At 41.8% G+C, this 13,473-nt stretch overlaps 1 protein-coding gene across 7 annotated transcripts in view; it reads left to right on the top strand.

The window, feature by feature from the left end:
- TRPM6 (transient receptor potential cation channel subfamily M member 6) overlaps positions 1-13,473 on the top strand; it is a 132,121-nt gene that overhangs the window by 49,662 nt on the left and 68,986 nt on the right. For all 7 annotated transcript variants that reach the window (XM_084773777.1, XM_084773778.1, XM_084773776.1 and 4 more), the window contains 6 exons: positions 710-844; positions 2,876-2,929; positions 4,044-4,184; positions 6,111-6,245; positions 8,824-9,104; positions 11,279-11,507. In XM_084773777.1, coding sequence (XP_084629903.1) covers positions 710-844; positions 2,876-2,929; positions 4,044-4,184; positions 6,111-6,245; positions 8,824-9,104; positions 11,279-11,507 — 975 coding nt within the window. The remainder of the gene's footprint in view (positions 1-709; positions 845-2,875; positions 2,930-4,043; positions 4,185-6,110; positions 6,246-8,823; positions 9,105-11,278; positions 11,508-13,473) is intronic.

The raw sequence follows: 13,473 nt of genomic DNA, 5'->3' as shown, positions 1-13,473 counted from the left end.
GGGGACAATGACTTCCAAGTCCCCACATTGGACCAAGCATGTGTACATGGACTTCACTGTAGTATGGTTGCTATATAGCATAGCTCTGTGTGTGTCCTGGTGCTGCTCACGTGGATTGCTTGGTTTGGGGGGACTATTGAGCCAACCACTGCTTTGCACGTTCCACACCCGCTTTTCTCATGGCCTCAGCCTCCCATGCAGTACTTGTGAACTGATTTGTTTAAATAAATCCCTCTGCTACAGTTTGAGTGGAATTTTTGATAGGGGAAAATTAGATGAATATTTTTAATATGCCATTTGTACCCCCAGTCTAGGTAAAGTTTAAATGGAAGATTGATGGCACCAAAACAAACAAACAAATAAACAAACAACAAAATTGAAACCAAAACTTAAAAAAAAAAAATCACCAGTCAAATGAATTAGTCAACATTTACTTTCATTTTCAGACTAAATATAAACCCAGAAAACCCTTGATTTTCATTTGAATTACCTTTATGACTCACTGTCAGTTTCAGGGAACTTTGAGAATGTTACAGTGTTTGGTTTTTGTCACACAAAACCATGAAACATTCTTGACTATGTTTTCAGTTAGGCCCTGAACATTTTTAAGGGATATTATATTTTATAATGATGACATCTATGCAGTATTTTTCTTAATTTTTTAATGCTAATTGTCTTCATACCACTTCCTTATTTGTACCTCCCAAAGCCTGGTGCTCTAGAACAAGCAATGCTAGATGCCTTAGTGATGGATCGGGTGGATTTTGTGAAACTCTTGATAGAAAATGGAGTGAACCTCCACCGTTTCCTCACCATCCCCCGCCTGGAAGATCTCTACAACACAGTGAGTATGCAACACTTCCTGTCAACTTGTTCAGGATTCATTTGTAGTTAGCTTAGGGTTTGCCTGTCTCCTCAAATGCTCATGTACCAACATAGTTTTCAGAAATCCAGACTTACTTTCCAACTTAAGTCACAATCAATTCTCTCTCTCTCTCTCTCTCTCTCTCTCTCTCTCTCTCTCTCTCTCTCTCTGTGTCCATGTGAGTCATTGCATTTTCCTTTTTTAATTTGTTTATTTATTTAATTACTTTACAGCCTGGTTCCAGCCTCCTCCTTCCTCTCCTCCCAGTTTCACCCTCAACCCTCCCACCCAGTTCCCTGCTCTCTTCTCAGAGAAGGGGAGGCCCTCAAATTGCAGCAGGACTAAGCACATCCTTTCCCACTGAGGCCAGACAATGCAGCCCAGCCAGAGGAAAGGGATCCAGTGGCAGGCAACAGAGTCAGAGACAGCCCCACTCCCATTGTCACAGTACTCACATGATGACCAAGCTGCACACCTGCTGCATATGTGTGGTGAATCTAGGTCCAACCCATGCATGCTCTTTGGTTGGTGGTTCAGTCTCTGTGAGCCCCTCATGGGCCCAGGTTAGTTTACTCTGTAGGTCTCAGCTAGTGTAACCCCTCGCCCTGTATACTCCTGGGAGCCTCTGCTGTCCCAGAGATGCCTCCAACCAATTTCCGTTCTCTCTCCTGGTTCTCCCTGCTTCCCACACTCTCGACTCTCCCCATACCTGATGCCTACCCTTTTTATCCTCCCCACCCCCTCTCCCTCCCAGTTCCCTCTTTATCTACTTCAGATGTCTATTTTTTTCCTCTTCTGAGTGAGAATCCAGCATCTTCCCTTGGGCCCTCCTTGGCTTCTTTGGGTCTGTGGATTGTAGCACGGTTATCCTTTACTTTATGGTTCATATCTGCTTCTGAGTACATACCTGTGTATCTTTCTGGGTCTGGGTTATCTCACTCAGAATGATGTTTTCTAGTTCCGCATATTTGCCTGCAATTCCATTTTATCTTAAGACAGAGACAGTATGGATAAGAACCACTTGCTTTTTATTCAGTTTCTTGGAGTGTCTTGACATAAACCTAACATTACTGTGATGTTCTTGGGCCAGTGAAATGGCTCACAGTGTAAAGGCGTTTGTGGCCAAGGCTGACAATGAAGTTCCACCCTTGAGACTTGAGCAGTGGAAGGAGAAAACTGACTTTAGCAAGTTGTTCTTTGACCTCCATGTGTGCATGCTTATCTAAACACGCAGACACACACACACACAGACACAGACACACACAAACACACACACACACACACACACACATACACACACACACACACACACTCACCAAATGTAAAAATAAAAGATGTTCTTAAAACTTCCCTGTCTAAAACTCTGTTGAAACTGATCTGGCTTGTCCATTGTGAAAATGGCCACTGCTCATGCCAGGCACCTCCCTAGATTGCCCTTCCTGTTCCTTTCACAGTGTCCTCTCTTCAAAGGTTATTGTAATTCTGTCCTCTTCATTTCTCCTGTTAGTTAACAACGATGTCTTTTAGAATTTGCAGTACTTGCAGCTTTTTCTTAGTGCACACATCTTCACACTGCTGCTTACCTTTTAGGATATGAGTTACTCCTCACTGCTATTGTGAGCACTTCCTTGAATCCTTAGAAAGATGAACAGCATAAGGAAGGACTCAGCAAAATACCCATTTACAGAATGCGTTTGTGCGCAGAGATGGGATTATTTAATAGAATTTGTATATGATAAGGGGTAGTCAAAAATGCTTATAATTTGTGATTCCTACTACATAAAACTAACATCCTTACTGCCTTTATCCATACACATGCCTTGAAAACTAATTATAAATAATCATAGCTTCTCTTGGGAAACTCTCTCTTTGGGATTTGTTTAGAATCATTACCAAAGATGTTGAAAAAGTTTTTTTTTTTATATTCTTGGTTACCTATGTTCTGAAATAAGGTGCCTCCAGCCATGACCATTAAAGGAAATCATTCATTTTCTTTTTTTTTAATCACAGAAACAAGGACCAACTAATATGTTTTTGCGTCATCTTGTCCAAGATGTAAAGCAGGTAACCTCACTATGAAAGTTGAAAATGCTCTTTGTATATAGTGCCTTAGCTTTGAGATAGTGGAGTGGAAGTTTATGAAATGTAAGTCTGGATTTTATTGTGAATTACTTACTCTTTTTTTTATGTAGTATTATAGATGCTTTAATCACCAACTTTTAGTCTTCTAGGTTTCCCCACTTTGTTTCTGCTTTTTAAAGTCTGGACCACCAAATAAGTACCATTAGCTATGACAAACATGGATCAAAGGATGTAGCTCAGTGACACAATGCTTATAGAGGACCTGAAGTTCAGTTGTCACCACCACACAAACAGACAAACAAAAAGACAAACAAACAACAAGCAAACAGGCCAGATTTTGTGGCTCATGCTTATAATTCTAACACTCAAGTGGCTGAGCAATGAGGATCCAGGTTTTACGGGCAGCCTGGGCTACGTATTAGACCCCATATCAAAAGAAACAACCAAAATAAACAAAGAAATAAGCAATGGACCAGCACCTCAGTGAAATCTATCCATCACATAGCCAATAGAACATCAGCAGCACAGGCCTTTTGGTGATGCCTATTGTGGTGATTTCTAGTGTTTTTTTGTTTGTTTATTTGTTTGTTTGTTTTTATCATTTTTTGAGTATCAGTGGCAGCTTACAAAACAATACTTTTGTACATCTAAGCTCCATTGTAGGGAGTTAGGGTGGTTTAATATCCTGGCTTGTGTTTTGCTCAGAATGTTCTCACCGAATGTTGAATAATTTGCAACTTGACAATTTCAAGTGTCTTTCATTTGTCACATTTTAAAAGTTCCCTATTTTTTGAAGCTTAGTATCTCATTGGATAGAGTATGAGCCTTCTGCTTCCATTGACTTAGTTGGAGAGTTAGATGACGGGAACGTATTTACTTGGCAAACTCCCAGTACGCCAACTTGCCTATGCTGATATAAATGTAAACTCCATTGATTTAAGCTCTAGCAAAGTGACTTGCCTAAACGATCTCCTACAACTTTATCGTGATATGCTGAGGAGGAAGGGATGGGTAAGTTAAACGTGTTGTCCTCTGAGAGCGTGGCAAAAGAGACAGAAGAAAACCTAAAGCTGTGACTCCTTGCTCTTCCTCGCAGCATACTCTTCTCTCCAGCTACAGAATAACACTCATTGACGTTGGGCTGGTCATAGAGTACCTCATTGGTGGAGCATATAGAAGCAGCTATACAAGGAAAAGCTTCAGGGTTCTCTACAACAACCTCTACAGAAAACACAAGGTAACATCGTTACAAGGTACTCCAGTGAAGGGAAGGGGATGGGTGACCTGTGGCTTTAGAAAAATGGCCAAAGGAGTCCCAGGGGCAATGAGCCTTCCATCTGAGGGCGCGTATCACCTGCTGTCTATAGAGTGCTGTGTTAAAGTTTTGCATGCTGGCATGAGATGGGTAAGAAACTTCTTAGAAGAAGAAACAGATTGATAAGTAAATCACCCACAATACAAAGTGGGATGTTATACATGCTGTATTGACATTGAAGAGGTAGGTGGTGTGATGGAATCTGGTTAAAGAACAGCTGCTCTGTCTTTTCTTCCACTTGAAAACAAAGAGGTCAAAGGTCAAATACTTAATAGATTTACTTCTATAAACCAGTAACGGTCTATAGTCTGGAGACTATCGGGCTAAGCATGTAAGGATTATAGTAGAAGATGTAAGCAGAGTGAGCTTAAACAAGAACCAGCTTTACAGATGAGTATATTTTCTGTCATAGTTTTGGGGGACTAAGATTATAAAGGGAGAGTCGCCATCATTGAACCATAGCTGAGGAGTCTAGATCTTTTTAGAGATATAGACGCCAGAAAAGGAGCACTAGACACGGATGTGGAGAGCAGAGTGGGCACAGAGAAGGACACAACACTCAGATCTCATGGCAGGGCTCTACAGCACCGCTGGGCAAGGATGAGACTAGAAAATTTCTTGGGAGGAGGTTTCATAAAGAACCCGGGATATCCAGCTATTCAGGACCTTTATAAAGAATCGAAGGAAGAGATAGCCCAATTTAAGTTTAGGAAATGAACAGCCCCTGCCCCAACATGCAAAATACATGGAAATCCACAGTTCAGCTAGGAAATAACTTCTGCTAAGATTTCTGAGGACAAAAGACACCCAGCATTGGCCACTGCCTTTGAAGAGTGACACTACTGTGTGACAGTGTGGAGAAGATCATCATGTGACCTTGACGTGACTATTTTGCTGCTTATTTGAGGCTCCGTTCCTGTTCTTCCTGGTAATGGTCCATCAGTATGACATGGATCATCTCCCTAGTTTCTTTTTCCTGAGTGTAGGTGATGATATTTCAGTGTACACTGTGACCAGACTGTAGTGCTAACATCTACATAGTGTGGATTTAGAGAGGTCTGACATCGAATCCTAGCAGTCTTCTTACTTGGTATATGAAACACAACCTGTCTGTGTTCCCACTCTCTGGTCTAGCAAATGGACATATTAATGTCTGGTCCATGAAGTTGTGATCATACCAAACCCATCCACAGCCTTGCTACAGAGAAAGCTTTACGTGATTAAGTAACAATATTCCTTGTAATTATTGCCATGTTGATATTACAATAATGACAAAAATAACATGGATTTTGTCACTGAAAAGCCTTGACTTTATTCTTTCTATGTTCATTTTTCATCCATAGAACAGAAACTGAAGGAGGGTAGAGTTTTTCAAAACCTGGGGCTTGTATCCAATGCTCTTAATGTCAATGTCTATATATTTGTTTCTTCCTGCTGACACATCACTTGATGGTCATGAAGTAGAGACTTTATATATCACCTGGAAAAACTCTAGAACCTTCTAACTTCACTTTAACCTTAGAGTTCTTTGGGAATGGAAAGTTTTCCTTATCAAAAACTATAAAATTTTATTGCCTGTTTTGAACTAGGTCTGAGGCTACAACATCTATTGATTCTAATGGAATTTCCATGTAGGAGAGGAATTTGGGTGCGTAACAGGGAACAAAAGAATATATTTTCTAAGATGTCAGGAAACAGAAGTGTTCGTTAGAAGAAGAGACAGAGTGTTATTTGAGAGGACACAAATACAGTTTTCATCATTGTCTGGAAAGAAAATCACTACTATAATTTAAAAAAAAACCTCTTTCTTTTGTTTTCTTGATAAAACAAAATAACAACACATGCCAGAGTGTGAGCAGCTTTGCCCAGAGCCTTTCCCAGCATCCTTTTCATCAGAGACATTCCGTGGGAAATAGAAAGGAATCTTCGGAAAGCACACTGCATTCCCAGTTCTTCAGGACTGCCCAGCCCTACAAATCCAAGGTAAGAGGCCTTTGTTTGTACAGTTGAAGATGAAGCTGGTTTTGCAGACTGAGGTGGCCTCTTCATTCATGCTGGAGAAAGGGAGATGCCAATGAAGAGTCAATCCCCAGCGTCATAAACAGATGGTATAATTCCCAAGTGTCACTGCTGACACAGCTGTTCTTCAGCCACGCGGAGCATTGACAACCCAGTGATTGTCTGGGCTTGTCTCTCAGGTTCTCTTCCTTGTTTTCACCTCTGCCCTGTGAAGTTGGTGACTCAGTCAGGCTATGGATGCCATGGTATTAAATACTCATAACCATTAGCCTAACATGACACTCTTTAAAAAAAAAAATAACTTATTTATTTATTCACTTTATACCCAGGTCATAGCCACATCCTTTCTCAACTCCCAGTCCTACACTTCTTCCCTCTTTCCCCTCCCCCTCCCCTATTCCTCAGAAAAGGGGAGCCCCCTTCCCATCTACCCCATCTCATCAAGTTGTATCAGGGCTGAGCTTGTCCTCTTCCCTTGTGGCCTGGCAAGGCAGTCTCATCAGAGGAATGTGATAAAAAGGCTGTCAAGAGAGTCCATGTCAGAGGCAGCTCCCACCGCCCTTACTAGAGGACCCACATGAAATATGAGATGCCCATTGGCTACATCTTTGTAGGGGAACCAGGTCCAGTCCATGCAAGGTCCTTGGTTGGTGCTTCAGTCCCAGCAAGTCCCTCTGGGCCCTGGTTAGTTGGTTCTTTTGGGCTTCTTGTGAAGCTCCTTTTACCTCCAGATCCTTTTCTCCTTCTCCCCACTTTTCTACAAGACTCCCTACATATTGCCCAATGTTTGGCTGTAAGTTTTAATACCTCTTTCAAGGTGTTGCTGGGAGGAGCCTCTAAGAGGACAACTTCGCTAGGCTCCTGTCTTCAAGCATAGCTGAGTATCATTAATAGTATCAGGGGTTGGTTCTCTCCCATGGGGGTGTGGGTCTTGGGTTCGGCTAGACATTGGTTGGACCAGACATTGGTTGGACAGTCCCTCAATCTCTGGTCTATCTGCTCTATCTTTATCCCTTCACATCTTATAGGCAGGGTGAATTTTGAGTAGAAGTTTTTGTGGGTGGGTTGGTATTCCCCTCCCTCTACTAGCAGACTTGTCTAGTTAGATGTTGCCCTCTTCAGTCTCTGTGGTCCCTGCTACTAGGAATCTCTCTAGAGTCCTTCTCATATCCTCCCCGGAGCCTAGCCTAACTTAGGTCTCCAGCTTGTAACAGGACATTCTTAACTTCCTTACTGAAGCCTGCTTGGTATGAGGACCACTCCCTTTGTAGCTCTTAGTTCTTGGGAGATGGTCCTTTTGTATCTTCTTTTCTCTAACTAAGTCTTTCTTGAAGTTAGTTTTGCCTAATTTTGTAGTATAACAAAGAATAATGAGTGTGTGTCTTTAGCCCATTCTTCTCTGGGACAGGAGGCTATTGCATAAGTATTTCCATGGAAACCATACACCATTAGCCATAAGATGCTTCCTTTCCACAGCTGTTGGCACAGTCCTTGGCCACCATTAATAAACATCCTTTTTATCTTTAGGATGAGGAGAAGAATGCTCTAACAGTTTTTGTTGTAATGCCTCAAACTACAAATAATTATTTAAAAACCTTTATTATTTTTGAAGCATTTTGCTAAGTACTTGGTTGATCTGGGAAAGTGAGCAAGTAGAGGTAGATAAAATGTTGACTGAGAAATGGATCCACCTTTCCCAAGGTGGTAAACATTATATAGGACACTGAATCAGAGACAGGAGGCCATACAAAGGCACACAGGGAACTTCAGTGGCATGTTGGTTGAGCTGGAAAGGGTGAGCGGGCCACAATGTTTCTTGTCATCAAATAAAATAAAGCAGACTGATCTATTTGAATGTATGCTGGCAGCCCTAGTGATACTCTTCAAAGGAACAATGACAAACCAACTTATTAAGGTAGAAGTAGAGAATTTTAAAAATAAAATTCTTATTTACCCAAATAGACTACTGGGCTGGGTGTTGTGGCACATGCCTTTAATCTCAGCACTGGGGAGGCAGAGGCATGTGGATTTCTGTGAGTTCAAGGGCAGCCTGGTCTACAAAGTGAGTCCAGGACAGCCAAGCCAAGGATATACAGAGAGACCCTGTCTTAAAAAAACAAAAACAAAAACAAAACAAACCAACCAACCAAATAGACTACCATCAAAACACAAATTGTGCTTACTGGTTTATACTAATGATATTCTACATATTTTTGAGGCAAGATTTCACTATGGAGTCAGGTCTGTGTTTGAACTCAGTCCTCATGGCCTTCTCAGTTCTACATTGTAGTTCAATAAAGCTTAGTTAGAAAAAAAATAGTCCTGAGAACTGAATCCAGGACTTTGTGCACATCACTTGGTCTCTGTGTCACAGAGCTACATCCCCAACTGATTGCTTTTGTATGCCTTACACAATGGGCACACCATATAAGTTTTACTGGATACATTCTAACAACAGTTCCACTATGGTGAGTATATGGGCTCTTTGTTTGTTTGGCTTCTGTGCCCTTTAGTGCCAGGATTGTGTTTTCCTTTGTAATAGGACAAGCCTGAAGACTCTCATAAATCAAAGAAGAAGTTCAAGGAAAGACACAGCCTAACAGAGGATCCCGAGGCTGCTGGCTTCATCTATCCGTACAATGATCTGCTGGTGTGGGCTGTGCTGATGAAGAGGCAGAAGATGGCCATGTTCTTCTGGCAGCATGGCGAGGAGGCCACGGTCAAAGCGGTCATTGCTAGTATTCTCTACAGAGCCATGGCCCGGGAAGCCAAGGAGAGCAACATGGTGGATGATACTTCGGAAGAGTTGAAAAATTACTCCAAGTAAGTCTTCTTTCTTCACACTGAACAGTTTTGAGAATGTGGAGACACATTTTTTTTCTCACTCATTTTTACCATAGGATAAATAGACTTACTGAGAATTGTGTTTTATTCAAACATCCCCTGAGGAACAGAACCAGTAGGGTGTATAGATAGTTTTATAGGAGGAGATTTATAAGAGAATTGATTTATAGGAGAATTTATTACTCCTGACATACCTCTGTGGAGGCTGGAGACCCAGGGGTGCCAGAAACATGGCTAGGCCCATGTCCAGAGGCCCCGGAACCAGGGATCCCATGCAAGGCCTGTGATCTGGGGAAGGGTGTTTCTGCTGTAAGCTGTGGAATCTTCAGGCTTTGGATCCTGGACTGCTGTTTTCCAGGGCTGGTGACAGGTGTCTCACCTCTCAGGGGTGGAGGCCAATTTATTTTCTGTACTTATCCTCCCCCGGCCCATTGAAAGACTAGGTAGTGCCTACTTTGAAAAGGCATCTTCCTCATGCAGTCCACTTAGTCTCACATGCCAAGTCTCAGAAACACCATCATAGATACAACATAATGCTGATTTCTAGGTATCTTTAATCCTGATCAGCCAGCGTTAGCCATGCACTCTTGTAGTTAAAGGGTCCATAAAGATTTGAAGGAATTCTGTGGAATACAGGAGGGAAGTGACCTTCCATTGAGGAGAGCTGAGTCCTATTTATAACTATATTTGAATTGTCCAGGTCAGCCAACTGATTTTAGCTTTCAGTTCCTTAAGGATGGCTAATGATTTTTTAAAAATATATTTTATTAATTTATTCATATTACATCTCAATTGTTGTCCCATCCCTTGTATCCTCCCATTCCTCCCTCCCTCCCATTTTCCCTTTACTCCCCTCCCCTATGACTGTGTATGAGGGGGACCTCCTCCCCCTGTATATGCTCATAGGGTATCAAGTCTCTTCTTGGTAGCCTGCTATCCCTCCTCTGAGTGCCACCAGGCCTCCACATCCAGGGGACATGGTCAAATATGGGGCACCAGAATTTGTGTGAAAGTCAGTCCCCAGTCTCCACTCAACTGTGGAGAATGTCCTGTCCATTGGCTAGATCTGGGTAGGGATTTGAAATTTACTGAAGTGGATAACATTGGTGCCCTCCAGAGTCCCAAAGTCTTCAGTGTTTTTTAAGATTGCTGCTTACCTTAGGTGTCTTTCAGGCTGGGAAAAAACACACAGTGTAGTAAAGAACCAGAAAGTAACTGGTAGAAATGAAAAAAAGTAGAGATTAACAATAGCAACAGCAGCAGCAGCAGCAGCAGCAGCAGCAGCAACAACAACAACAACAAAATGAATAGATAAATAAGTGAAAAAGAAAAAGAGTAGAGATGGTTCCACTAATCTGATTACTAAAGTGTTATAGACCTGTGAACAGTGAAGCTCAGTGAATGATCGAAGCTAATCTGTAGCTTGATTTACAGACCTAGCGCATTTTCAGAGAAGGAAGCCTCCTGGCAAATTTCCTGAGGGCTCATGGGTCTAGTTTCTTCAATATTTAAGGATTTTAGAAAAAAATAATATTAGTTACACAATGTTTCTTGGACACTGTGTGTGTGTGTGTCTGTGTATGTGTGTGCATGTCTGTGTATGTGTGTGTGCATGTCTGTGTATGTGTGTGTGTGCATGTATGTCTGTGTATGTGTGTGCATGTCTGTGTATGTGTGTGTGCATGTCTGTGTATGTGTGTGTGTGCATGTCTGTGTATGTGTGTGTGTGCTGTGTGTGTGCATGTGTGTCTGTGTATGTGTGTGTGCATGTGTGTCTGTGTATGTGTGTGTTTATTTGTTTTTGTTTTGTCAGAATTTCTCTGTTAGAATTTCCCTGTAGACCTGCCCATACCAGGGTGAATGTAGCATATCACATAGCATGGAACAGCTTCTGACACAAACACTAAATTCTATTCTGGGCTACCAGGAAAATACAAGTTGTCTTCCTTCCATATGGGGAACAGATCTGTTTCACAGCAGGTGCCTTAGCTTCTGTAGCAGAGATTAAGTTATTGTTTATTATACAGCTTAATTCTCTTTTGACCACACAGCCCAATTAACTGGTGTTTTTTACGTGCCGTAGTAAATCTTTGGAGACATTTCTAGGGCTCTGACTGACCTTTTGTGTTCTGTGTTCACCACTGTGTCTTTAGGCAATTTGGCCAGCTCGCCCTGGATGTGTTGGAGAAAGCCTTTAAGCAGAACGAGCCGATGGCCATGAAGCTGTTGACCTATGAACTGAAGAACTGGAGCAATTCCACCTGCTTGAAGCTGGCCGTGTCTGGAGGACTGCGGCCTTTTGTGTCACATTCCTGTACCCAAATGTTGCTGACAGACATGTGGATGGGGCGTCTGAAAATGAGGAAAAACTCCTGGCTGAAGGTACGTTCTCGTGCCATATGTTCCTATCGATGGTGCAGTGTGAAGGTCAGTGCTTTTGAGTTCCAGATGGGTTCCTCTGGCACACACCAGCTTCCTGCAGGTGCGCAGTTCACTCATCCTTTAGAAATCTCTGGAAACCAATTTGCCTGAGTGACTTTTCAAAACTGGATGATTGTACCTGCCCTGCCACCCCCAAACCACTCTTGTGTGAGGGTGCTCAGAGTAAAAAGCAAATACAAGAAGCACTTTGCTATGCCAAATGGCAGTGTATCTGAGAATTCCAAGACGAATGAGGCTTTAAGAATAATACTGACAGGGGTTGGGTGCATAGCTTACTTGCAGAATGTTTGAGTGACATACATAAAGACTTGAGTTTGGTTCTCAGCATCATAAAGCAAATAATTATCAATAGATAAGACCACGAAATAGAATTAGCAATTTTTTTATTGCTCCCCTAATCCAGTGCATTGCCTCAGGGACTCCAGGGCTAGTTCATAAGGGTCCCCTCTAACAACAATTCACACCATTCATCATCTCTAAATTCTCAGCCTCTTCAGTTATGTAATCAAGAGCACATTAGTTCAGTGCTTAAGATTTATAACATTTATCATGGAACCTATGCATAAAGCTTTCCACCTGGTCAACCTCAAAATGCATACATCTGTGAAACTCAATACAAGTGGTGGAAACACAAATGTTAAGACCTGTCTATGTGAGACTGTACTTTGCGTTTTAATTGTCTTCTTCCTACAATTCCTAAAATCATAGTATATGTTAAACAGAATAGCTATTACAAAAATATGATTTTTTTGGTTAGATATATGATACTAACTCAACAAAATAAATATTACATAAGGTAGGAAAGGCTACATGTATTTTGATTCATGGTAGTGAGACCAGAGAAATACGAAACATGCCAATCAAAAATTATCTTATATAGGTTCACAAAATACCATAGAAAAAGCCATCATTTCCCAAAGTTCTCCTTTGATCCTCTTTAACTTCAGGTCTGGAGGTGACAAAGCAGAGGTGCCATGGGTCTGCCTCCACTTATCCAGATCTGGAAGTAACTGCTTGGAAATTCCTTGTCATGAGAAGGCTATGGCTGAGAGCCTGAGGTAGCCTGAGAACCTGAGGTAGCACTGCCCCTTACACACATTACTTTCCAAAAATGCTGTTTCTGAGAACTTAGTGGAATTTTTTCTTTTATATACGTGTGTGTGTGTGTGTGTGTGTGTGTGTGTGTGTGAGAGAGAGAGAGAGAGAGAGAGAGAGAGAGAGAGAGAGAGAGAGAGAGAGAGAGAGAGAAAGGGGGGATTGAAAGGTAATTCTAAATGTTTTCCTCCGACATGTGTTGATTATGAGGCTGAAGTAGCTTGATGCATGAACTCCTCAAACTCCACTAATGACTCTTTTCACCAATAGTCCAGTTATCTATGTTGGTCTCTGAGTTTCTGAAGCAGATTTGTGAATAAGTTTGGGATGTCCTTGTCAGAACAGTCCCAAGTAGAGGAGTTTGTAGGAGCACCAGGAAGAGCCACTGGGATGGAAAAAGTGATTTAAATAATTTAGTATGACAGACTCCCATCTGTCCCCAGAAGTAGATATTTGTAGTCCGTCTGTGGCGGAACACTGCTTCTCCAGGCCAGAGGATTTGGAGGCCTCCCTAGAAGCAGACATAACACAATGCTGTCACTGTACGTCTGACTGTGGTGTTTTTTACACTTGGAGGAATAACATATTTGGGTCAGAAAACACAATTGTGTTAGAACTAAAGCCTAGAAAGTCTTTACAGATCAGAGGTTAAAACATACTTAGAAAGTCATTTCAGCATGCGGGAAGGAGCAAGTTTGGCAAGTCTTTACTTTGGTCTACAAAATCATGGGGGTGGGCTGGCAGATTAATCTAACATTTGGCCAGTGAATTCCAAGCTGCTAAGACCTAACTTTAGTTGGAAGAAAGACAG

The sequence above is a fragment of the Acomys minous genome (assembly GCF_964271855.1).
Source record: "Acomys minous genome assembly, chromosome: 2".
NCBI classification, from domain to species: Eukaryota; Metazoa; Chordata; class Mammalia; order Rodentia; family Muridae; genus Acomys; species Acomys minous.
Note: the sequence above shows the minus strand (reverse complement) of the source record. Positions and strands in the feature narration are given on the sequence as shown.